Genomic DNA, 24,008 nt, shown 5'->3' with positions numbered 1-24,008 from the left:
ATATCTCCCAAGAACAACGATTACACAAACTTCTTTAAAAGTTTTTGGATAGCCTTGAGCGGAAGACAACACTTGAGATGGCGCGACCTATGGAGAGGTTTTATATACGAATGTTATGTAACAGTCATGTGCAGTACGTTTTAATGGAATTATTATTTAGTAGTTTGTCCGGAAATTTGAGGTGTTACAGCAGCAAAGATATAGCTCACACAGAGTCGGCGGCGTAATGTAGCCCTCTTTATCACACCTGGTCTCAAGCCTGTGGGAGCTTCTGAAGTTGTGTTTGGCGTGGGATAATGTTTGTCAGCCTAGAATTTAAAAATGTTCAATCGTCCAAATTGACTCTTGCCTACAAATGAAAACGATAGGTTCATTGTAGATTCAAAGCCTGCTTCTTTTTAAAAGTTGTCAAACTTAATCAGAATTACTTCTGCTACTCTGAAAAAAAACATTGGATAAACTCAAAGTAAAACTATGATAACGTAAAAAATTCTGTGTGAATAAAGCCATGATTTTGAGGTGAAATAAAATGGGAATTTTGCTTGTAAATAGTTTACACGAATCAATCATGTCAATCAGAACCTGTCAGAGCTCACTTGGTGCAGTGTGCGTCTATAGAGCAGCAGGACAGCAAGACCTACACATTTATCTTAGGAGGCGTGGGTTCGAATCCCACCTCAGACAGAGCCCATTGAAAGTACCAAGCAAGAACAAAGGAAACACAGTAAAGAGAGCATTACCAGTTGCCAGGATGGCGGAGTGGTCTAAGGCGTTGATTTGTTGTCATTGACAGTGAACGGTCAGCCATCGAAAACTAAAAAAAGGGTTTTAGTCCAGTTTTACTGGACAATCAAATTAATGACTTCCCAGGCTTCAGGATGGTGACGCATGCACCTGCGTTGACAGATGTTTTAGCTTTAGCCTTAGCCTTATCAAACGATTTAAGCACAGTCCTTAAATATGTCATTTTGATTAAATCTCTTGAGTCAAGGGAGCTCCGGGTGAATTTTACAAATTTCTTCTAAGTCCCCTTTCCAGCGGGGAACTTTGAAACATTGTATCCGACCGTGGAAGGCTGTTGGCGGGCACGGCGCGGCTCATAGCCGGCCCTCGGGCACGGAGCTCCGGGTGAATTTTAACATTTTCTTTTATTTTATTTAGCATTTTTTCATTTGCCATTATTTACATCATGAGAGCATCTTGGCGCAATCTACTTGCAGAAAAAGATTTTGCAAGAGGTACCCTTTTTCTAAACCCGACCATGTATAGTAAGGCGATCTGATTCTTGATTGCTGTTAAGTCACTCCGAATCCCCTCAAACTGCTTTGGGGGACTACACAATCAACCCAAAATCGGTACAATGATGCTGTGCAATCACCACAAAGCACTTGCTAAGCATCCAATACTTCGCGGATTTTCAGTTTTCGCGGGTGGTCTCGGTCCCCATTAACCGCGATAGTGCTGTAAATGCATTTTCAGCTCGCACTGTACACATTTGCTATGTGACATACTCTCTGGCAGAAGAATATTGCGTTTTTTTGTTTTGTCCAATTAACTTAAATAAAACTTGGGAAAATTTAAGAGTCGCGTGCAGTTATCCGTTTAACCCCCAGAAGGAAACCCGGGCTGCGCGCGGGGCTCGTGTGTGGGGAGGGGCTGCGAGACCCGGAAGGTCAAACACCTAAGATATTTCGGTATGCACCTGTTCACATTTTTGGACTAAATAATCGGACCTGAGAGATGATTATAGGGGTTGGCCGAAACATGTCAGGTAAAAAATTAAAGTGAGTGAACGGTGTGATTGGGGATTACAAATACCACTTGGTATTTTATCCCATGTAATACAGTAGGGTTGTACACAGCAGACTGGTGTGGGCCACATGCGGCCCGCCTTTACAAGGTCTCCCAGCCCGAGCAGGCGGCCATGAAAGTGTTGGCGATTGATTTGAATCAGATCTGTAGAGATAAGTTGGAGAGTGTTCCAGTCATTCAGGGAAGAAAATAATAATTCTTTGTGTTTCTTTAATGTGCTAATAAGAATTGTTCAAACAGCAGTCTGAGTGTTGTTGTTGGGGTGCAACCGAGAAACCGTGGGAAAATGAACGAGATTTTCCAGCACGTAAAAAGTGTAAGGGCTTTCAGTGAATAAAGGCCTATTATCATTAATATCCAGTACATCGACATGTACGATCTTAATAGAGGACATAGGCGGCGTCCCTTAATCTTTTGCTGTTATTGCGATATCATATGCATGCTCCCTCTCTTTGTCTAAATAGTCTTTGGTGACAAGTGAGTATGACTGTCCATCTGGGGACGACTTGAGGGCAAAGGGCAAGTGCTCCGGAAGGCTGCAGACCACCTGTCCATTCAAACCTGAGTCACAAAAATTTTGGTCCCCTACAACAACTTTTCACGAAAAAGGACGAATTTCGTATTGTGACATCCTCATGGCCGAAACAGTCATCCGAGCATATATGAGGGCGACCTTGTTGAGCATGCAGACAATGCGGCCCAACTCGAGTTATTGCTAATCCATCGCAGGAGATCAACGTAGTTGTAGTAGTTGAGTTGTTGAAACGTTAATGAATAATAAAATGAATAATAATACTCATAATGCATTTGATTTATATTGCGCTTTTCTGGACGAGAGAGCGAGCGAGACCAAACGTTTCCAATGTAAATTTCTACCTTTATATAGTGTAGAAAGGCATCCTGAAGCCTGGAAAGTCATTAATTTGATTGTCCAATATTTCCCTTATGAGATAATGCCTCTCATAGCAAATGTGTACAGCGCGAGCTGAAAATGCATTTACAGCACTAAAAAACCAAACTTTTATAACAGCTAAACCAAACGTTCCCAATGTAAATTTCCACCTTTATATAGTGTAGAAAGGCATCCTGAAGCCTGGAAAGTCATTAATTTGATTGTCCAGTATTACCTTCATGAGATATTGCAACACTTAGAAAAAGTGTACAGCGCCAGCAGACAATGAATTATGGAGTTTTTGATAAGGTTGGTTCCGTCCTATTTGCAGTGATGGATATCTTCCATGGCGTCTGATTGAAGCTGCCTCGTTTTTTGTCCATCTGGTTTGCCAAACGGGCTCTTGGCATTATTATTGCGTCTGTTCAGACTGCTGGCACTCACGCTTTGCACTTGGCAAGAGCTGATGGGGGACAGTGAGGGCAACACACAAAAACGGCGGAAAACCACCGAGTCATAGAAGTTCCTGAGGAGTGTTCCCCGAACGCCAAAGGACCTCAGCCGCCTGAGTAGGAAGAGTCTGAAAATTCATTGTCTGCTGGCGCTGTACACTTTTTCTAAGTGTTGCAATATCTCATGAAGGAAATACTGGACAATCAAATTAATGACTTTCCAGGCTTCAGGATGCCTTTCTACACTAGGCACGGGCGGTTCCAAGCGGCCCCTGAGTTTAACCGAATGGAAGCTCCGGGGAAAACCCACAAAATAGAACCGGGGTCCTATTCCATCATTCCTAGCAAAAAGACATCCTGAAGCCTGGGCAGTCATTAATTTGATTGTCCAATATTACCCTTATGAGATAATGCCTCTCATAGTTGGGAGAATTGCAACGTGAGGGGCGGTGGGTGCAAATTTTTTTTTTTTTGTCTGTTCCACTGTGTTCTGCAGGTTTGAACATTTGAGCATTTCTTAGTTTTGATCACTCATCAGTTTCCCAGATCGCGCTCATGAATCAGTAATCCAGCATATTTATGCTTTGGAATGTACTACCCTCAGGTATTAGAGGCGCCACCTCAGTAGAAATGTTCAAAACACTATTAAAGACGCATTTATACATTTGTTGGCCTGTTTACTGCCGCTTTTAAAATCGCGTTTATGTATTCAAAACCACTTTTGACTTTTACATTTCAAGAAAAGAAGTGGGTCGTTTGCATGAAAGCCTTTGAAGCTCTTATCGTCAAATGTAATACATGGGAATGAAATGAGGAGCACAAGGAAGAGAAACACTTTTTTTTATTTTTTTAATAATGTACTCTTTCAGCTGTTGAATGCGTGTGTGTGTGTGTGTGCGTGTGTAGGTGTGTGTGTGAGTTTAAACCCTTTGACAGTATCGGTGATGATTAGCCAAATAGGAACGACCTAATAGAGAATGGGTGGGCAAACTTTGTGATTGGCGAGCCACAATGGGTTCTAAAATTTGAAAGAGGGGCCGGACCATGAGCAGATGGATGGAGTGTTTTGGTCACCTCTCCTCATTGGAGAAAAAAAAATACATTTAATTTTAAATGAAAGTGAACAAAAGCATTACAACAATATATATGTCTTTAAAAAAACAAGTTCAGCGGGCCGGATTCAAAAGTTTAAGGGGCTGCATTTGGCCCTCGGGCCGTAGTTTGCCCACGCCTGTAATAGAGGGTTCAACTAAAAATGAAAGGCACTTATCACGAGACAACATCGTCATTAAAGGTAAGATTACACAATACAGTAAACAACAGTGACTTGTATAACATTTTGGCATTAACATGACAATTAAGGATGACAAATATACTAAAAACATTATCTTACAGTACAACATTCTACGGCCATAACCTGCAGCGCCCCCTACTGCTCACTGAAATGAATGTCAAAGTACCCTCGGGCTCGCTGGAGGAGCATAAATCTCTCTCTTTATCAAAAGCACGCAGGAACATCGCTGGGCCACTCAAAATGGAGGAAGGGAGATCAGCCCCTTGTAATGACAACCAGACGTGACCTCCTTTACAATTTGGGCTAGCATTGTGATGTGCGCTACAGGCAGTTTGTCTGTTGAGTTGTTTGTGTGAATAATAGGCATACAAGTTCAATTGTATTGTTGACCCGGTGTAATATGAAATTCTTTGTTCTTCACAACTGCACTCAAACCAGTTTTTATATGTTTAGTGTTGGGCAGGCAGTTGGCCAAGTTGTTGATAGACAAGGAAGGAATTTTGTACAGAATCACCACAGCTCGAAAACAACTAGTTCTTCCTGAACAATACAAAGGAAAGGTACTGACGAATTTGTTGCGATTTAAATTATCCTTTAAACCTAGTTTGAATATGAGTATAAAAATGACGCCTATTTGAATTCTTGAGCCCGTTACAAACAACACAAGAGCGATGGCAATATCGTAGCCGCCACACAAAGTCTTCCTTGATTTTCAGTGCCGACTTTGTTCCCAGGGTGTGTGACGTGATTCATCGTGACATTCGAGTGTGTTCCCTAGACCACCGAATAGCTTCTTAGGACTTGTGTGCCTTCAGGAGCGGCCCTGGTTTCCCCAGCAAACCTTTGGAGACTGGTCATTTCTTGTTTCCCCCAATTGGACTGCTGTGGGAGCACAATAGCAGAAGTATTCAGGCGGTCAGGTATGTTGAAACGTGTGAATCTGCCGCTTTTTTGCCTTTATTATTCCTGAACATTTACCTGAACTTCTCATAGAATAGTTTTGGAAAGTTCTTGGAAACGTTTGGTTTAGCTGTTATAAAAGTTTGGTTTTTTAGTGCTGTAAATGCATTTTCAGCTCGCGCTGTACTTGGAGTGGAGACAGAATCTCATCTCAATCTGTTGTTGCGGATAAACATGACCTTTATTTTGGGAATGTGCCGCCCATGATGCACACTTTGGACAATGTTGGCAGTCAGTAATTTGATCCCCTGCATATTAAGATAGATCCGATTGCATTGGAAAAGATCAGCTTGACATACCGCATTCTGTTATGTATACAGGGATCTCGACGCTCCGGTCAGATTGTATGAATCAAAAAGCTTATCTCAATTTTTGATATTTGACTGATTCATTAAAAGCAGACAATTATGTTTTAGACATTATCTTACATTTCTAATCGTATGTCCTTTCTTCTTCCAATCCATCCAGTCCTCTGCACTGATGTTGATTTATCATTTCGGGCAAGAGAAAAAAAATTGTCACTTGCCCAAGTTGGGCAAGTAATTTGGCCAAAAAGCAGAGAAAACAAGCTTCGTGTGAAAAGAAACAAACAACAGAAACATTATTTGGATCATTTTTATTTATATATATATATATATATATATATATTGGCCTGTGCAGTTTCGGGAAATATCGTCATGGGCCGACAGGGATGGAAATTCATTTGTGTTGATCGGCGTTGTGATGTCTCTCATCGACATGTCACCTTTTTTTTTTTTTTTTTTCCATTTGAACATCTCTTGAAGATAGACATCACAACGCCGATCGGCGAGGTCCACAAATCCTTTGCAGGGCTTCGGAAAATCTACAAAGACACACCTCGCCGACTTCTTCACTTTGTCTCGGAGAGTTGCGCTTTGGCTCGTTCACGTCGCCCTTGTGACTTGTAAACATATCCACTCGGAAAAGCCACTCAGCCGTCTCCCCTAAGGAACTGTATATCGTGAGCAATTTCCGGAGACGGACGAGGATGAGCCTTCGATCTTGAAATAGTCAGTTTGGGGTAAATTCAGAACAGCCACTTCCAAGTGAATCACCATCACCTAATTCCCAAGCTTAAATTATTATAATTATTTATAATAAGTATGCACAAATTCATTTGACTAAGCGTGGATTTTCACCAATTACTCGCAACCAGGTTATTAGCGCTCATCGCCATTAGCAAAAAATTCGTCTTCACCCAAGTGTGTCCTTAACAGTTTATGAAGAGACTGCGACCTGAATGACAGCTGAGCGGTGTCGCGGCCTGGAGAGCAAAAATTATTATTATTATTATTATTAGGGCCGCAGCGTGTGCCTGTTTTAGAAGATAAAGAGACCAGCGCCCTGCTGGTGGCCATCATCATCCTCTACATCCGCAGGCTTCTCCTCACGTAGCCTCCGTGGAACTCATAAACCGGGGTGAAATTCGACATTGTAACAAATGGCGTGGGTTCATCAGTGAGATTGCCGTTTGGGTCGATGAGGTACCACTCAATTCGACAGAATCGTTTGGGCAGTCATTAATTTGATTGTCCAATATTTCCCTTATGAGATAATGCCTCTCATAGCAAATGTGAAATTTTCCATAGGTGTGAATGTGTGGATGATTGCTCTTCTATCGATATGATAAATATTAAAATCCGACTGAAAATTAGTCAGAAAAGACTCAAGACAATGATCTTACTCTCTGCCGAATTTTGTGCAGCGTGGATCACGCCTGTGTCTCCGTTAACAGACACATAGGAGGCAGGCTTCAGGATGTCTTTCTAACGACGTCTTTGACCCGCTGGATCATGGCATTGTGCGCTCTATAAATAAATGCGCTCACAGAAGGAAGGGAAACTAATGCCATTGGGAAAAACTTTGTGGGAACCGGCAGCACAACTTATTTCTCAAATCGCTTATTCTCAAAATAACGCAAGGCGTTGCGTTCAGGTCGCAGTCTCCCCAGGAGGCGTGGGTTCGAATCCCGGCTCAGACAGTGCCCATTGATAGTACTAAGCAATCTTGAATGTGTTTGCTTTGTTCTTGCTTGGTACTTTCAATGGGCACTGTCTGAGGTGGGATTCGAACCAACGCCTCCTGGGGAGAATGCGACCTGAACGCCGCTGAGCCGCTTAAATATCAATCGTAATCTTAACACATGAAACACAACAACGTCGCTTCAGAACGTAAGCCAGCCAGGGGTTCTTTCTTTTTTCCACACACTGCAAAGACATTTAGGAAGTACACAACTTTATGACCCCGTAAAGTGAACTCAGATATTTCTTTCTGAATACATTTGAAGGTAACTGCTAAACACGTGCAAAGACAAAACCGTGCAATTCTCAACTGCAGAGATAAAATTTTCATTGAACACGTTACGTGTCGTCACAAAACACGCTTTTGATCTCCATGCGTGCTGCGGAGGAAATGCTCAGGCAGCTGAGCCCTCATCGGAGTGCACTTTCGGGTACCGGCACGTCGTAAATGTGTCGCCTGAAACAAAAGCCCTCTTTTTCTTTGCTGAATTGCAAAAATCAGGCCAACCCCCCTGATGGCTCCCACATAAGTCCTCCTCCTCCTCTTCTTCGGGACCTCGCCGCGGTCGCTGCTCGGGCCCCAATAATAATTTCAATTGAATAAATACAAAAATAATGGCTGGGGAATAAAAAAATAATTATTTCATATCATTGCATCAGATTGTAAACATAAAAACAAGACCCCGGGTTGTACCGATTCCATCAACAAGTGTTGCCTCACCAAGGGCTGCAACTAACAATTGTCACCTTAATGTCAATTATTTTGACGATTAATCGAAAAATGTTATGCCTTTTGCAATGTGCGCGGCATTGGCAATAGCCTACAAAGCAACGTCAGGGGAGGGACTTGGCTGCTCACCGGCCGGCGTGCGTGGCAGTTAATCGGATATATCAGTTAAACAATAAATAATTGATTGATTAATCGACTATTTAAATTATCTTTAATTGCAGCTCTGGTTATTGCTTAATATATTATTTCCCAGGTTATTTTCCCTCAGTGCATTGTCGTTTGTGCCACACACGATTCTATCTTTTATCAATGAGTCTCTCAGCTGCTCATCTTCTCAAGACATCCAATTTAGCACGCTTGTGAAATTTGGTAAAACCTAGCTCATTGCTCCAAGAGACTTTTTTGTAGGTCTTGGTCTTATACATACAGTGAACCCTCGCTACTGTTCTTGCTTGGTACTTTCAATGGGCACTGTCGGAGGCGGGATTCGAACCCATGCCTCCTGGGGTGACTGCGACCTGAACGCAACGCCTTAGACCGCTCTGCCATCGACATGAGCCAAATTGTACGGTCCGCTGGTACTACGAACGTTTGGAGCTGAACTACGAGAAGGCGATCCAGTACCGGCCCAGCAATAGCTCTGCATCGATTTCAATTTGATTAAAAAAATTCAATTTGAATGCATATATATATATATACATGCATACACGTACACACATAAACAAAAAGAGTTTACACATACGCCTCCAGAAACAAAAATTTATTATCAGTATACTGCCACGCACGCCGGCCGAGTATTCACGTTCTGTCCAACAATGCCAATAAACAAGTTGTGGGACAGGCGGTAATCGGGAGGGCAATAACCCTTCAACATATTTTTTAACACAAAATAAAATTTTAAAATAAATAAGGAATTAATAAGAAAATAAATAAGGAATTAATAAGAAAATTAATCAGTAATAAATAATAATAATAATAATAATAATAATAATGAGGTGTGGTTGCACCCCCTGGTGCAACAATTTGGCTTGAGTCAAAGGTGCTTCTACTCGAGCGGCACAGGACTGAAGGCAAAATGTGTTTGGCGAGTCTTTCGCTGGACTGCTCCAGACCTTCGCGGATGACCGGAACCTCCGAGTAGCCCACCTGAGAGGGAGTCCGCCTGGGATGGCGTAGTCAAGAAAAATGAAGCATCTCGATGAGCTCAGTGAATTCACCCTGTCACTCAAATAATTCACCAACAAATACACTTTTCACCCAGAAATTCTTCCTTAATGCATTTCATACCACTGAAACATTATCAACAGTTTGAACACCAACAGTGCGCTTCAGGATTCCGATTGGCTCAAATGTACTTACATTTGATGGTTATAGAAACTCCGACTGTGTTGCCGGCCGGGGGGGCGCCCGCCGCGCGCCCTTCGCCGGCCCTGCTCGCTCTCCGCCAGGCGCCCGCGTCGGCCGGCCCCCACCATAAACAATGCTCAGGCCTATTTTCTCTCAGGTCAGTGACCTTTGAGGGTATGAGAGTAATTTAAGGTGGTCACTAGTAGACAGGTCGTATCAACGGGGAGACGCATCTGCTCTCCCTCTGGGGGACTTTTGGAGGGAAATCCCGAAGACTAGCGGAATGCCCAAATAGGACTAGGCGCCAATGTCGCAGATGTTCAGCAAACTGTCATTGTCAGACGTTCCCCTGTACTTTACTTGTCGCAAGGGTATTTTGACGAAATTCATCCTTTTTCGTGAAAAGTTGTGGGAGTGGCATTGCACAAATTATTATTATATATTATATATAATTATTTTTATACATTTCCTTTTTTTTTAATTTTATTTTGTCTTAATATTGTTGCCATTTACATTTTTTTTGTTTTGTACCCCCCAGAAAAATCATTTGAATAATCGTTATTTCAAATATTACTCAAATAATTGTGATTAATATTTTTTTTCAAACTGGAGCACCTCTAATTAGCTGCAAAACCTAATTTGAAACCCTATCGTTGTTTAGCACGCAATATCAAACTTGAAACTCAAATTTGAAACACAAAATAAGGTTGAAAACCTCTAATCTAAAATCTTCACCATGCCGTCAAAACCCACATTTTTTTCTCTACAAAGATATGAATTTTTTTAAATCATGGGTTCACAGACCCCAGAGTGATTCTCACGCAAAGATTTTAAAGGGAATTTGAGCAGCCGCTTCGATTGGCTGCAAATCAAATCTGCTGTGTTCAAGGCCCCAACGTAGGGACAAAATTCCCCTCCTCCCTTCCGGCGTGGAACGAGATTCTCATGGTATGTTGGTCACTTGGGAATAAAACATAAAAAAACTTCAATATACCTAGTGAAAAATAACAAAACTTCACAAATGACAAGCCAGGCATGAGAGCATCGGAAGACAAAAAAAGCGGATCTTGTGTGTCATCTCAACAGATCTGCTTGGTGTATCCATTCAAGCGTGCCCTTGAGGGGAGCGCGTTGTTAGTCGTGTTTATTGTAACAAGGCAAGTGACATTATTTCTTATTACTCCGAGTCAGCTCTAATTCAAGTAGAGTAAAACTGAGGCAGGAAGACAAACGTTATAATTAGTCACGCAGCAATAGTGGGAATTTTTAGCAAATCAATCATGAAAAAACTGGGCCGCTTGGAACCGCCCGTGGCCGGGGAAGGTGCAATATATATATATATATACCCGAGGTCCAACTACGAGCTTTTTAACTGCAGCAACTTTAAGATACGCTATAAACCATTTTAGTTAATGTTCACAATTTGCCGGCTGGTAATTTATTTTCCCATTAGCCCCCGGTCTGAAGTGTACGCTCCGGGTCTGAGCGTGTGTTGGGGGGCCCCACCTTTATATAGTGTAAAAAGACATCCTGAAGCCTGGGCAGTCATTAATTTGATTGTCCAATATTTCCCTTATGAGATAATGCCTCTCATAGCAAATGTGTACAGCGAACAACTGTTTTCATCACAGTCACACAACTTCCCCTGCAGCGGTCCTTTGCACTCTTTCACCATTTCTTAAGTGGCAAAGTGACACTAGATAATCTTACCCCAACACATAGACTTAACTCTCTGTGTGGGAGTCGGGCGAGAAATCATATTCGCTTCACAAATAGCAGAAAAGGTAAGTAAACCAAAAGACTGGTGGAGAGTGCAAGTCATAAATGACGACAAACAAAATAATCACATAAATATAAACTGATACACTTGTGATTTTATATATATATATATATATATATATATCTCTGTTTCACCAAACTGAAAATTTGATGAAGTGTGTACAAAGCCAAGACCTAATAAAAAGTCTCATGGAGCCGTATGCTAAATTGAACAGGAAGTCGGCCATTCTAAATTTATCAGAATCCGAAATCCTTTTATTGTCATTGTACAGTGTGCAACAAGATTAGGGAGCTCCCCTCTCCAGTGCAATACAACAATAATTTAATCAAATATATAAATTAGATAAATAAGAGAATAAATATTGTGATTAATTTTCTGATACGACACAGATTCTGACCAGTAAAGCACCAAAAGTTGTTTGCCAACCACCACAACACGACAAATTCAACAAACAAAACATACTAGTATTTTTTCCACAATTATGTCTTTAGCCGTCAATGGCAGTAAATTAAGTACAGAACGACAACTCGTGAAACTTTACACACACATCAGGCAGAGCAAATTGTGTCATATAGAATAATCACTCTTAAGGCCCGGGGGTCACATGCGGCCCGTTAAATGTTTTAATCTGGCCCGGTGGCTCATCGTTGTCACGACACCCACCATCTTGGCCACCATGCCCGTGCCGCAGGCCACGTCCAACACCGCCGCCGCTTGGCGCTCGCCGCGGAAGAGGGCGGAGACTCGGCTTGCTGCCAGAGCTGGCGCGCGGTACTCAATAAGTTCAACATCCTGTTGAATGGATGCCGGAAACTGGCAATGAGTAGACTGTTGGAACGTGTCTCTTTTTGTCATTGAATATAACGTTTGATAAACGACTCTTCGTTTGAATCTCGTTGCACACTTGAGTACAATGACAATAAAGGGATTTCTAATTCTAATTCTAATTTAGCGGGCGATTACAGCTTCTCATCCCCTGAATATTCGGCCAATGGGATGCGAGCGGTGCAGCGATGGATTTCCTTCGGCGCACCATAGTAGAAAAGTGACAGAATAGAAATTTTTCTATTGTCTACACAATATATTTTGTCATATCGCACAGCTCTAGTCGCTTCCGACTTAACATACAGAACTTACATGCTACACGATGTGATGAGTATTGAAAATGGGCTTCTTTGCTGCTTCCTCTGTACTCTGTATTGAAATGGAAAGCTCCTGATAAAAATTTGTTTGGCTTGTGATACGAACACTACTAAATTGAACATGTATAATAAATGTTAATAACATTAGGTCTAAGGCGTTGCGTTCAGGTCGCAGTCTCCCCAGGAGGCGTGGGTTCGAATCCCACCTCAGACAGAGCCCATTGAAAGTACAAATTTCACAATCTTGGTGCCGTGGGAAATCCAGTTTTCCTGCCAAGATCTTCTGGTAGATTCCAAATGGATTGTCATCAAAAAAAGGTGGATGCCTAAAGAGAAGGAACCAGAACTTCAACTATTTGGTTCTTAGCACACGTGTTGCGGTCGCGGGCGTGCGGGCGGCTCCGGCTCCCTCCCGCGACTGACCGCCAGTGGCTTATGAATCTTTTCAAAACCATCATTTGTAACATTCCCCTTTCCTCCTTACTGTTATCTGCACACTCCGATCACATTGTGTGTCTCTGAAGGTCAGAGCAGTGCGAGAATATTTCACTTTATTCTCGGCTTATAGCCTCGTGCGGCGTGTGTACATGATGTGGTTTTCCCTTTTGCAGTGGTCAGTGATTGCTGATTTGTAATGTTCATGTTGTGCTTGTTCTTTTACTGCTATGATGTTCAAATTACTGCTTGCACTGTTCGTAAAGCATGGTTATGGCTGCCAGGTCGTCTCCCGGGAGGGGTTTATGACAATAAAGGGATTTCTAATTTCACAGGCACCGACAATACTTAATGGATGGACAAATCAGATGGGGGAAAATAAATCAGTATGAAAACTCTTATTACATACTTACACTTTGACCCAATAATTTGTTGTCACCTGATTTTGTATCACAGTTCCAAACAAGCCAATTTGAAGGTTTACAAATTTTGGCCAAGCATTGCTGTACACATTTGCTACGAGAGGCATTGTCCCATTGCGGCGAAGGAAATCTTAAGTGAAAACTTTGATGCCCCGCCCCCGTCATATAGTATTTCGGAAACAAAAAAGTACTCACCCATTTCTAATATTAATTTAAAAAAAAAAAAATTCTAGTATTAGTTATATGAACGCAAGATCTAGTTGCAGTTAGTTTTTTTATTTTTTATTTTAGTTTTAATTATTTCGTTAACGTAGTTAGGTGAACCAACGGCTACATTTTCTAAAGAGTGAATGGTCTGCTCATTTATCTAAATGCGCCTAATAATTAGCTGGTTACCAGCCCGGAGTGTAGGCCTCACCCACCCATTGCCCTGTTGTTTCCCGGCTTTACAAAAAAAAAGAAAAAAAAATATTATATATATATATATATATATACATATATATATATATATATATATATATATATATATATATATATATGGGTAGAGAGAGAGAGAGAGTGAAATTCATAGAGAGCATTACCAGTTGCCAGGATGGCGGAGCGGTCTAAGGCGTTGCGTTCAAGTCGCAGTCTCCCCAGGAGGCGTGGGTTCGAATCCCACCTCAGACAGAGCCCATTGAAAGTACCAACTCCGGAGGAGTGCATGCTGTGTGACAGTGAAGCCGAATATGAGCACCTTCCCCGGGCACAGGCGGTGCCAAGCGGCCCCTAAGTTTGCCCAAATGGAAGCTCCGGAGGAGGAGTGCATGCTGCCTGACAGTGAAGCCGAATATGAGCACCTTCCCCGGGCACAGGCGGTGCCAAGCGGCCCCTAAGTTTGCCCAAATGGAAGCTTGGATAAAACACAAAATATGCACATTAAAAAAATACAACTAAAAATTCTTGCTCATGGACAAAATGTCCTGGGCAGTCATTAATTTGATTGTCCAATATTTCCCTTATGAGATAATGCCTCTCATAGCAAATGTGTACAGCGCGAGCTGAAAATGCATTTACAGCACTAAAAAACCAAACTTTTATAACAGCTAAACCAAAACTGGGTTTAGCTAGTCAGTAAAACACTCTTTATAGTGTAGCAACGTTAGTAACGCTAAATTAACAACGGAATATGGCGGAATGATCGTGACGTATCCCTAGAATATGTACCAGTAATCTTATCATGCTGATGAGACTGCCAAGTTTGGTGAGTTTTTGTGCATGTTTCGGGGGTCAAAAATGCAAGTGCCCCAAGAGATGATGAAAAATCTTTGATGTGCTATGCTTTTGTTCTCTCTCTCTCGTTCACTTTTTGGTGTGTCCTCTGGTTGTTATCAGTTAACCGCATCACACGTGGCAGGCCTTAGGGGAAGTACTGTAAGACTCTTAAAAGCAGCACTGTACACATTTGCTATGTGAGGCATTATCTCATAAGGGAAATACAATTCTTTGAAACGCTACAATTACACGCGTTCCTTTTGAATACATTTTTTTATAAAATTAGTTAAAATTAAAAAAAAAAGTGCAAATGTATGCATTGGAGTTTACTTGCTATATCAGTTGTTGTTTTTTGTCTGCGAGACATGAATGATGACTTAAAATGCAGGTTTGAGATGTCATATTTAAAACTTGGAGAAAGACCCTCTGCCCCTGTGATGGTTCTGACCATGATCAAAGCTATAGCAGCCGCAACATTAGCTCCTTAACCACCGCTGCGCTCTCTGAGCTACTCCCTTTAGTAACCGATTCGTTTCCTAATTATATTGGTACGATTGATGATCTTACAAACAACTTTAATGTCGCTCTGTTAAATGCGCCTGACTCCGTCGCACCTTTAAAAACTAAAACTTGTCCAAAGAGGCTGACTCCGTGGTTTAATGAGGAAACACGCATACTGAAACGATTCTTGTAGGAAGCTTGAGCGCAAATGGCGTGCGACCAAACTGGAGGTCTTCCGTCAGGCATGGTGCGCTAGTTTATACAAGGAAGCGCTCAATCTAGCCAAAACTAATTCAATGGCCTCTCTGATCCAGCGCTGTTGTTTGTTCTCTTCGGTGCGTCGCGGCTCAGCAGCTGGCGGGGAGCCGGGATCCAACCCCTGGAATGTCGTTATCGCGGTTAATGGGGACCGGTACTTTCAATGGGCTCTGTCTGAGGTGGGACACAAATAATGCCAGAAAGGATGTAATTGATTTATATTCTCACTCCCTCCATCCTATATCTGTTCCTTTTATTTTGTTTGCATATTTGGCTTCATATTTATTTTATATTTATTTACATTGGTTGGGGCTGTCCTAGTTGAGAATTGCGATTAGATAGCCGACAGACTGCGTTAGCGTTCAACATTAACCTAGAAAGCGGCAGACAGGAATCATTTTGTTATGAAATGAACAGGCAAGGACGTTTGACATCCAAAGTGAACATTTGTCAACTTGGCATAGTAGTAAACCTTGTTAAATGACAATCAAAGACAGTTCTTCTTTTTAAACATCTCTATGTGCCCATAGATGGATTATCAAACTAAATTCGCGGCGATTACACGATTGAACACGCGGTTGAGCAAGTCAAAGAACCTTGACAAAAAACAAAATGGTAGGGTATAGAATGTCCTGCAGTTCAAGTGATCACAAATTGCATTTCGATACAAAAACCTTTGGACAACAGAATTTTGCAGATAGTTGTGCTAATAGCTAGCGTAGAAAGGACAGAATTTGAAAGGACATGCCTCTCGATCAGCGATGATTGACTCGAAACTTTTGACCATCAAATTGTACCAAATGTGTTGCAAATGTCCAACATTTCAGGCCTCAATCATCAACTTGGATCGAGATGAAAATTCTCAAGACATTCACTTGATGACCTCATCCACTGGTTTGTTGATTTTTGCCAGATGGGGGCGCTGTTCTTCTTCGTCTTTTTTTTTTTTTGCAAACCTCGTGAGACTTTAGGTCAAAAACGGTTGATTACTTTTATGGAGCTTTTTATGTCTCTTCTCTGATGTCTCTCCGGCGGAGCGTCGCGGACCCTCACCAGCACCCGCACCCTCACGCGGGGAGGACCGGAGCACGGCCGCGGAATACTGTAACGAGTTGGAATTTCAAATATGACACAAAAAAAATAAAGTTGTTTATTTTAATTTTCACGTACTGCACGGTGCCCTTTTGACGAATCCGACTGAAAATTAGTCAGAAAAGACTCAAGACAATGATCTTACTCTCTGCCGAATTTTGTGACGTTTTGGCAAAAGGCGTGGCTATTAAGGTGCTGAAAAGTCCACTTCTGAAGCCACCATACAGCTCTTCTTGCTATTGAGGCATCAGCGCGGGGAGTTTTCATTACAGTTTGTTTTTATTGGATTTTTTTTGTTTTAAATTGTTTTCAGAACTGGTTTGTTAGTTTTTATTCGTTGTCATTTTTATACACTTGTCATTTTGTTCAAAATCAATAAGTGTCGTGTGCACTACTGAGCATGGGACGGCCCGGCGTTCGTGAAAGTCAGGCCGAAGAGTTCTGAGTATCCATTTTGTTGCTAGCCCCCCCAACACCCCCTTTCCAATGCCATCCACCCTCCCCCTCTTGCCCATCATCAGCACCGGCACCCCCCCCCCCCCCCAAATAAATAATGCATGGGGCCTCTGCCAACACGCCACCGCATGTTTTATTCACGCCGGTGACCTTGCAGCGGCTCGGCGCGGCGCAGCGCCGGCTGATGTGCCAGGTGCAAGGTGCCGTTGACTCCCAACGAGGGAGAAAAGTCACAAAATTGCTCCAGAACCCGCCACCAAATCGAGTGGGCAGCTTTGTGTTCACGCTGTTAAGTAGATCGTCCTCTCGCCTCACGTGAGAATTTTGGCCTGTTTTGCTGCCACTGTAAACGCACACATCTTGCATTGGATGACTAAATGTGGAAAAATAGTTTGGAAGCATTTTATGGCAGTTTTGGAGGGCGTTGGTATACGCTGTCAGGGAGCTCACACGTAGCGTGACGTGGATACGCTCCAAAATTCGTCGACGGGATGGTCAAACACGCGACGCAGCTCCTGGCAAAGGAGGACATCGCTGGTGACGAAGCCTCCCACAACACTGTCGCCCATTTGGCGGCGCGGCCGCGGAGCAGGTTTGTCATGTATGCTATCTTGGCCCGGTCGGAGGAGTAGCTGTGGGGTTGCAGGTCGAAAACTAGTGACGTGCTGAGGAGGAACTGGCTGCAAGCGCCTAAGTCCCCGGAGTAGGGCTCGGGCGTGGGAACGTGGGGCGACTCAGCTAGAGGGCCAGATTGTCAGGTGGCAACCCAACAAAAAATAAGGAGTGAAACTTTGACAAACTATCTCCACTGGGGAAGCTCCACTTTCCCGCTTACATCGCTTCTATATTTTGAATTTGTGATGGACTTATCGCCATCCTCCATCAATTAAGTTGGGCGAGGGGAGGAGAAGGGGGTCAGGAGTTGTACGGGGGTTGGCGTTGAGGGCTGATGGTTGCCCCTGATTACCTAGAGGAGGGGCAACAGAATTGATGGGCGATGTCATCATCTTCCTCCTCTCTGAGAGACGAACAGACGGGCAGACAAACAGAAAGACAGATGACAGGAGAGAAGCGGGAAAGAAAGAAAAGAAAAAAAGAGAAAGAGGAAAAAAAGAAGAAAAGGAGTGAAAGATGACCAAAAAGAGAAAGGAAGAAATCCCGCCCTTGGTAGCGAAACTGTTTGGGTTGCTTTTGCATCCCGGGAACATGTTTTGCGTCGGGGAAGTTGGCGACTTGACCATATCTGTTGTCTTGGGCCGCGCTGAAAGATTGAGCGGCTGCGTTCCTTCCTCCTATAGTAGCAGAGATGCAAATAAACATGAGAGAGGACGACACTCGTGAACGGGCTCCCCTCCATTTTGATGCTAAGGCACTACACTGAAGTAGGAAGAGCTCACGTTTCCAATGTAAATTTCCACCTTTATATAGTGTTTGCGCGAGCTAGCATGCGCGAACTAGCATACGGTACATTGAAAAAAAAAACAACACACATCAGTAACACACATCAGTAACCAACAGTTCAAAATATCCCAAAAATAAAAACACAAGGGTTCCTATACATTTACAAATTTCCAGTCCCTAATTCGTAGACTTCTCAGTATTAAAGACACTTTTTGTGACATTTGTAATAAAATGTTAATCATGTTAATAGATTATGCAATTCATCGTGCAAATCATTTATTATTATTCTAAATTTGTATGTATTAAATATTGTATTTAGTATCTCTCTATTTAATTTCTTAAGCTTTAATTAATCTAATTTAAATATTTAATTAAATTATTGTTGCATTCCACTGGAGTGCGGAGCGCTCTAATCTCATTGCACACTGAGTACAATGAGAATAAAGGACATTCTGATTCTGATTCTGACCTGGAAAAATAAAAAATCAAGTTCCATACTTGACATACTAGCATAGGGGGCAGAATGTCGCGTAAATGTGCAGTTTTACGCGCCTGCCGACCCCGGGGACATGGGCCCCGAGATTTCATCGAAAAGGTGTTTTATTTATCATTTGCAACAATGTGATTTCGAGGATGACCAGGAGGCAATAGATGCTGAGTGGGCACACTCTAGAAACAATTGTGTTAAAATTAACACAATCAAAAATTCCAAAGAGAAATAAATGATTAATTGTGACAATATGCTCAACCGCAAGGAATTCGGTGCTTCTCGCTTTGTGAGGAGAAGCAGCTCGGATAATGTTTACAGTTATTGAGCTGGAAGGATTTAAAAAATTTTTTTTTTAATCATAGATAAGTGACGTTGAATTTCGTCTTTGTCGAGCGTGAGGTTGCACGAACTATTATGCCATATAAAAGCACGACTTAAAAAAAAAAACGTTTTTCTCACAGCACATTACCAAACAAAAATGTCCATAAAATGTCCATACGTTAATGTGTCCATTTAAATTACTTAAATGTAACAAACTGGCCAATATGCCCCCCGGACACGATCGGTGGCGACGTTTCGCGCGGTACTGATTACTGATCAACCAGCTGAATAATAAAAAAAACCAAAATAATAATAATATATATATATATATATATATATATATATATATATATATAAAATGTAAATATTTTTAATCGCCATGGCCCTCGAGAAATGTTAAAAAAAGCAGCCCTGGTTGAGTGTTTGTCGCCTATAGAGAAGAGTTCCAGCGCTTATCGAGGAAGCGACAATTAACACGACATTAATCTGTCGGCTCTTTTCTCCTCAGGGCTTGAGCGGCCCGGTGTTTCTCCAAATTGCTGATTTGAAACTGGCTTTCACTTAATTGGGCGGGTTGTGGTTCATGGCAATGCTCCAATATTTGCCTTTATAAAGCTCATGTATATTTTTTTGCAATTAATTATCAACATACATGTATTTTGAGGAAAAATGGTGAAGTTGCATCTTCTTATGTCATTCTCTGGAAGTGGGACGCATACAGAAAACAAAACATAAAACTTTTGATCGATTTTTTTTTTCTGGAGCTGGTCTAAAATTCTAGTCTGCTTTTTGTCACCAAATTGTCAGGCGCGATGACTTACATGTGATGGAGTTCATTTACAAAAATCCCCAAAATAAGTTTTGGCTGAGTGGACTTGGTACCTATCTGTAGGATTTCAGTTTTATCATTGTTAAGTTGCAGAAAATTGGATGGCGCCAGGGCTCGGCGTTGTGTTCCCCCCTGCACCTACGAAGCTCCGGGAAACTCCAACGCCGGCGTTCAGTAGTGGCTGTGGGCGCCGGCAAAACCACAACAGCCGATGGAGGGGTTGTGAATGCGGATTAACGCGTATGCTGGTTGCAGTTAAGTACATCGAATAACTGAGTTTTTTAGACTGAAGGTCAATGCCTTTCTACACTATATAAAGGTGGAAATTTACATTGGAAACGTTGTTTTTGTGGAAATTATTATTATTATCAACTTTTGTGGAAATGAAGGAATGCGTGTAAAAATGTAACGCCATTTGCGCTGAGAGTGTAAATTTCCACATTTATAGAGTGTAAAAAGGCATCCTGATCAGATGCCAATCCGTGCCACAACTTTATTTCACAACAGCTAGAGCTGGAACAAAGCACTCGGCTGGTCGTGAACGAGCGGAGATGGAGGATACCGAATAAGGACCCTGCTAAGGTGTGAATGAAGCCCTCCGTTCCTAAAGCTGTTTGGAAGAACAAATATGTATTCTTCTTCTAACCCACGCCTCCTGGGGAGACTGCGAGAGCTTCCATAAGGGCAAACTTAGGGGCCGCTTGGCACAGTGCATTTTGTGTGTTCTGGGGACCTGCGATTTTTTTTTTAGACATTAAATAGTTCAAGACGGCAGCGGTGGCATCAAGATGGATGCCGCCTGCTTGTGATCTCCGCTTGTCCGATCTCCGATCTAAGCAGGGTCGGGCCTGGTTCGTTGTATGATGGACACCTCCATATGTTGTTCAGCCAGCATGTGAGGGGGAAAATAAATTTTGGCGACACACTGGCTCATTTTCAGCACAAAGATCGACATGAGAGATTTGTGTGCTCCATTTAAAGAATGACAGCTTTGAATGGCCTTCTACCACTCGTCGTAGGAAATGCTCGGCCCGGCACGCCGGCGCTTTGTACTTTCAATGGGCTCTGTCTGAGGTGGGATTCGAACCCACGCCTCCTGGGGAGACTGCGACCTGAACGCAACCCAGTTTGCCTCAGTTGCTTCAAAATAATGCGACCTGAACGCAACGCCTTAGACCGCATCTCGGTTTTGAAATTGTCTAGTGTCATCCCCAAGCAAAGTCATCCAATTTTTTGCTTCCTCTTAAAGAAAGAGTAAAAGAAATGGGATTCCAATTATTAATTTGGGGAAAAACGCAACGAAAAGGCCTCGAAAAAGACGCGAAAATTCAATATTTTTTGTGAGCGGCACACACACACACACACGCAAATACGGATGAACATTTGTTCACAGGGTAACACATGGTCCCCCCCGCCTCAAATCACTTGCACTTGCTGCACAGTGACCCTCGGGGGGGCCGCTGAATTTGCTGCCATTATCACACACACACAAGCCTGAAAAAATGGCACTAAATGTTTTTTTTGTCTCAGTCTGTTTAAAAAAAAACTAATACAATTCCACAATTAGTGTTACATTTCAAAAAATGTTTATTAAAAAAAAATAAAAATTCTATACATTTTACATGTGCGATCTGACTTTTCTTCAACAAAGTGGGTGCTGGCGTAATAAACTGCATAACAAGGTGACGTAACATGGACTTTCAAAAATTCACAACTCACTTCCTGTTCATATTAGACGTTAAAATATCAAATTTCTCGCCATGCCCGATGAGACTGCCAAGTTTGGTGAGTTTTTGTGCATGTTTCGGGGGTCAAAAATGCGATCGAACAATCGGAAAAATAATAATAATAATAATTTCTACAAAAACAATAGATTTGAAGACCGCTGATCTAGTATATAATGGACAATAGGTTGGAGTGGTGCCTTAAAATACGAGGGACCTGACTTGCGAGTTTTTCAAGTGCTTTTACTCACAATGGGTGTTGTGCGCATACGACAAACTCTGCCATCTTGTGTCCCACTTCTTCTTTTGTCCTCATCTTGGGCCATTTGAATCACAGAAGCAAGGCAGTCTTTCCGTTTTGTCTTTCGCCTTCTTCAGAGTGTCACATGATGCTGTCTTGTGACCCGTCTTTATCAGCTGATGTTCCATGAGGGCGTGACTTACCTGTCACAAGAATCATGGAACATCAGCTGATAAAGACGGGCATTGTAGTTTCGCCGAGCGGCACGACGGGGCGCTGGAGCGGTTAGACGGCCGGCGTGCGCCGAAGAAGAGCGTGGGCGAAGAGGAGAGTGGACGAAGAAGAGCACGTTCCCCCGGACACACAGAGGCTGACTGGGCACCTCCATGACCTTCAGCTTCAGGCTCATTGAATCGATGTTTACGTCAGGTAACATCACCCTGCACTGGTACATCTGGGAGTCTGAGAAACGAACATCTTTGATGGTGATGGACCAGTTGCCGGTGGGCGACTCTGCGTTTGGGAGCCGCCGAGGCGTTGGCGGCGGGAGTCCTCGGGGCTCGGACCTAAGGCCTTACGGTTTGGGCTTCGGGGCTTACGACGGAAGGCTGGAGGAAGAGCGCCGTCGAGAAAGCGAGCGGCAAGCGGAAGACGTGGCGAGCTGGGCCGGCGCGACCATGCATAGCCGGCCCTCAGGCACGGAGCTCCGGGGGAATTTTCCCCTCATTTCTTCTAAGTCCCCTTTCCATTGCGATTATCTGCACACCCCTAGATTGTTTTCACCTGTTTCATATTACTTTTCCCGTTGTATTTAAGCCGGCAGATTTGGAGAACAAAATTCAAAGAACAAAACCAACCAGTCTAAAAATGCCGTAAAAATAAATAAATAAATAATTACATTTTTTAAAAAAAAAAATGAGCAATCAAATCGCGACTAAAACAGGAGAAAAAAATATATATATATATCTCCAAAACCTCAAATGCTGGAAAAAAGGTAAAGTGCGGCAGTAATATTAATTCTATGCAGACGATAAAGAATGACTGTGAGTACTTTCGACACGTTAAATGCATTTTCAGCTCGCACTGTACACATTTGGAGTTTGCGGATCCAAAAGCATTGGCTGTGTCAAAAAAATCACTGGCTGGGTCCTCTGAAGGCTGCATTTCCGGTTAATTTTTTTTTAAACATATGTCGTCACCTTGGCGTGCCTGTCCAAGTCGTGATCAGCCATGTCCCTTATTTTTGCGTCGAGCCTTTGTTCCGTCATATAACCACACAGACACTTCCTCATATGCAACAGAAATATTCTCCTTTTTTTCTGTCATAAATACGCACACAGAGTGAATCAGTGCACTCACAAGCCTTGGACGCGCACCTGCGCGTACAGTCTTTTTTAAAGGATTTCGTCCAAGGTTACCCTGACCAGATTTGGCCAATTTCTACTAATTATCTATCAATTACAGTATATCTTAATCAGTCAGTCCTTAATAAGAAGATCATAACTGCAGTTGACTAAGTCTCTCCATTTACATCTTTTTTTACGATGTGTTGTCATGTGCAAAGATTAAAAAAAGTGACAATCCTATTTTGATCAGATAAGGAACAAACAGTATGAAGAGCTGTGTAAAAGTAATAAGTTGTCCAAAAAAACGCACAAATATCTCATGTACAAATGAGTGAAAGCTCTACTGAATTAACAAAGTATTTGTACTTTTCTACTTCCTGTGCCTCAGCACTAGTAGTAGTTTTCCAACTCGGACATCTGCTGGAGGGTAGTCAAGAGTCTGTTGCCTTTATGTAAAGATAGAAATACAAATCAATAGGAGTTCCGCGCATTGATGATGAAGCTCATCTCAAATATAAATGCTACCTGCTAGTTCACATACATTCACTATACAGATCTAGAGTATAAATGATTGGTGGCAGACGCCGGCCTATTACCCCCGGAGCGCCCGGGGGGCACGCCACTGAGCAAATTCCTTAATATATATATATATATATATATATATATTTATTATATATATTGTATATTTTTTTTAAGCTCAGGGTTCGCGGTTAACCGCTTCCCGATTGCCCGGGGCAAGTGAAATTGGGCCACGGGCAAGGTAAAATTATGGGCAACTTGCCCGACC

The 24,008-nt window shown here is 42.4% G+C and overlaps 1 protein-coding gene across 6 annotated transcripts in view; it reads right to left on the bottom strand.

The window, feature by feature from the left end:
• Window positions 1–4,147: 4,147 nt before the first annotated feature.
• LOC148316178 (uncharacterized) overlaps window positions 4,148–24,008 on the bottom strand; it is a 33,317-nt gene continuing 13,456 nt past the window's right edge. For 2 of the 6 annotated variants that reach the window (XM_088287025.1, XM_088287020.1), the window contains one exon: window positions 7,496–9,344. Coding sequence is in view for 2 of the 6 variants with exons in the window: in XM_088287020.1 (XP_088143146.1) it covers window positions 9,080–9,344 (265 nt within the window). In the remaining 4 variants the exon portion in view is untranslated. Of the gene's footprint in view, window positions 5,333–7,495; window positions 9,345–16,974; window positions 18,162–22,123; window positions 23,668–24,008 lie in introns of those variants that run through there. The other 4 variants (XM_088287022.1, XM_088287019.1, XM_088287023.1 and 1 more) reach the window with 3 other exon arrangements.

The sequence above is a fragment of the Idiotropiscis lumnitzeri genome, chromosome 22 (genome assembly GCF_059441095.1).
Source record: "Idiotropiscis lumnitzeri isolate Australia: NSW breed Sydney's pygmy pipehorse chromosome 22, RoL_Ilum_1.0, whole genome shotgun sequence".
Taxonomy (NCBI): Eukaryota; Metazoa; Chordata; class Actinopteri; order Syngnathiformes; family Syngnathidae; genus Idiotropiscis; species Idiotropiscis lumnitzeri.
This window is presented reverse-complemented; position numbering and strand designations above follow the sequence as displayed.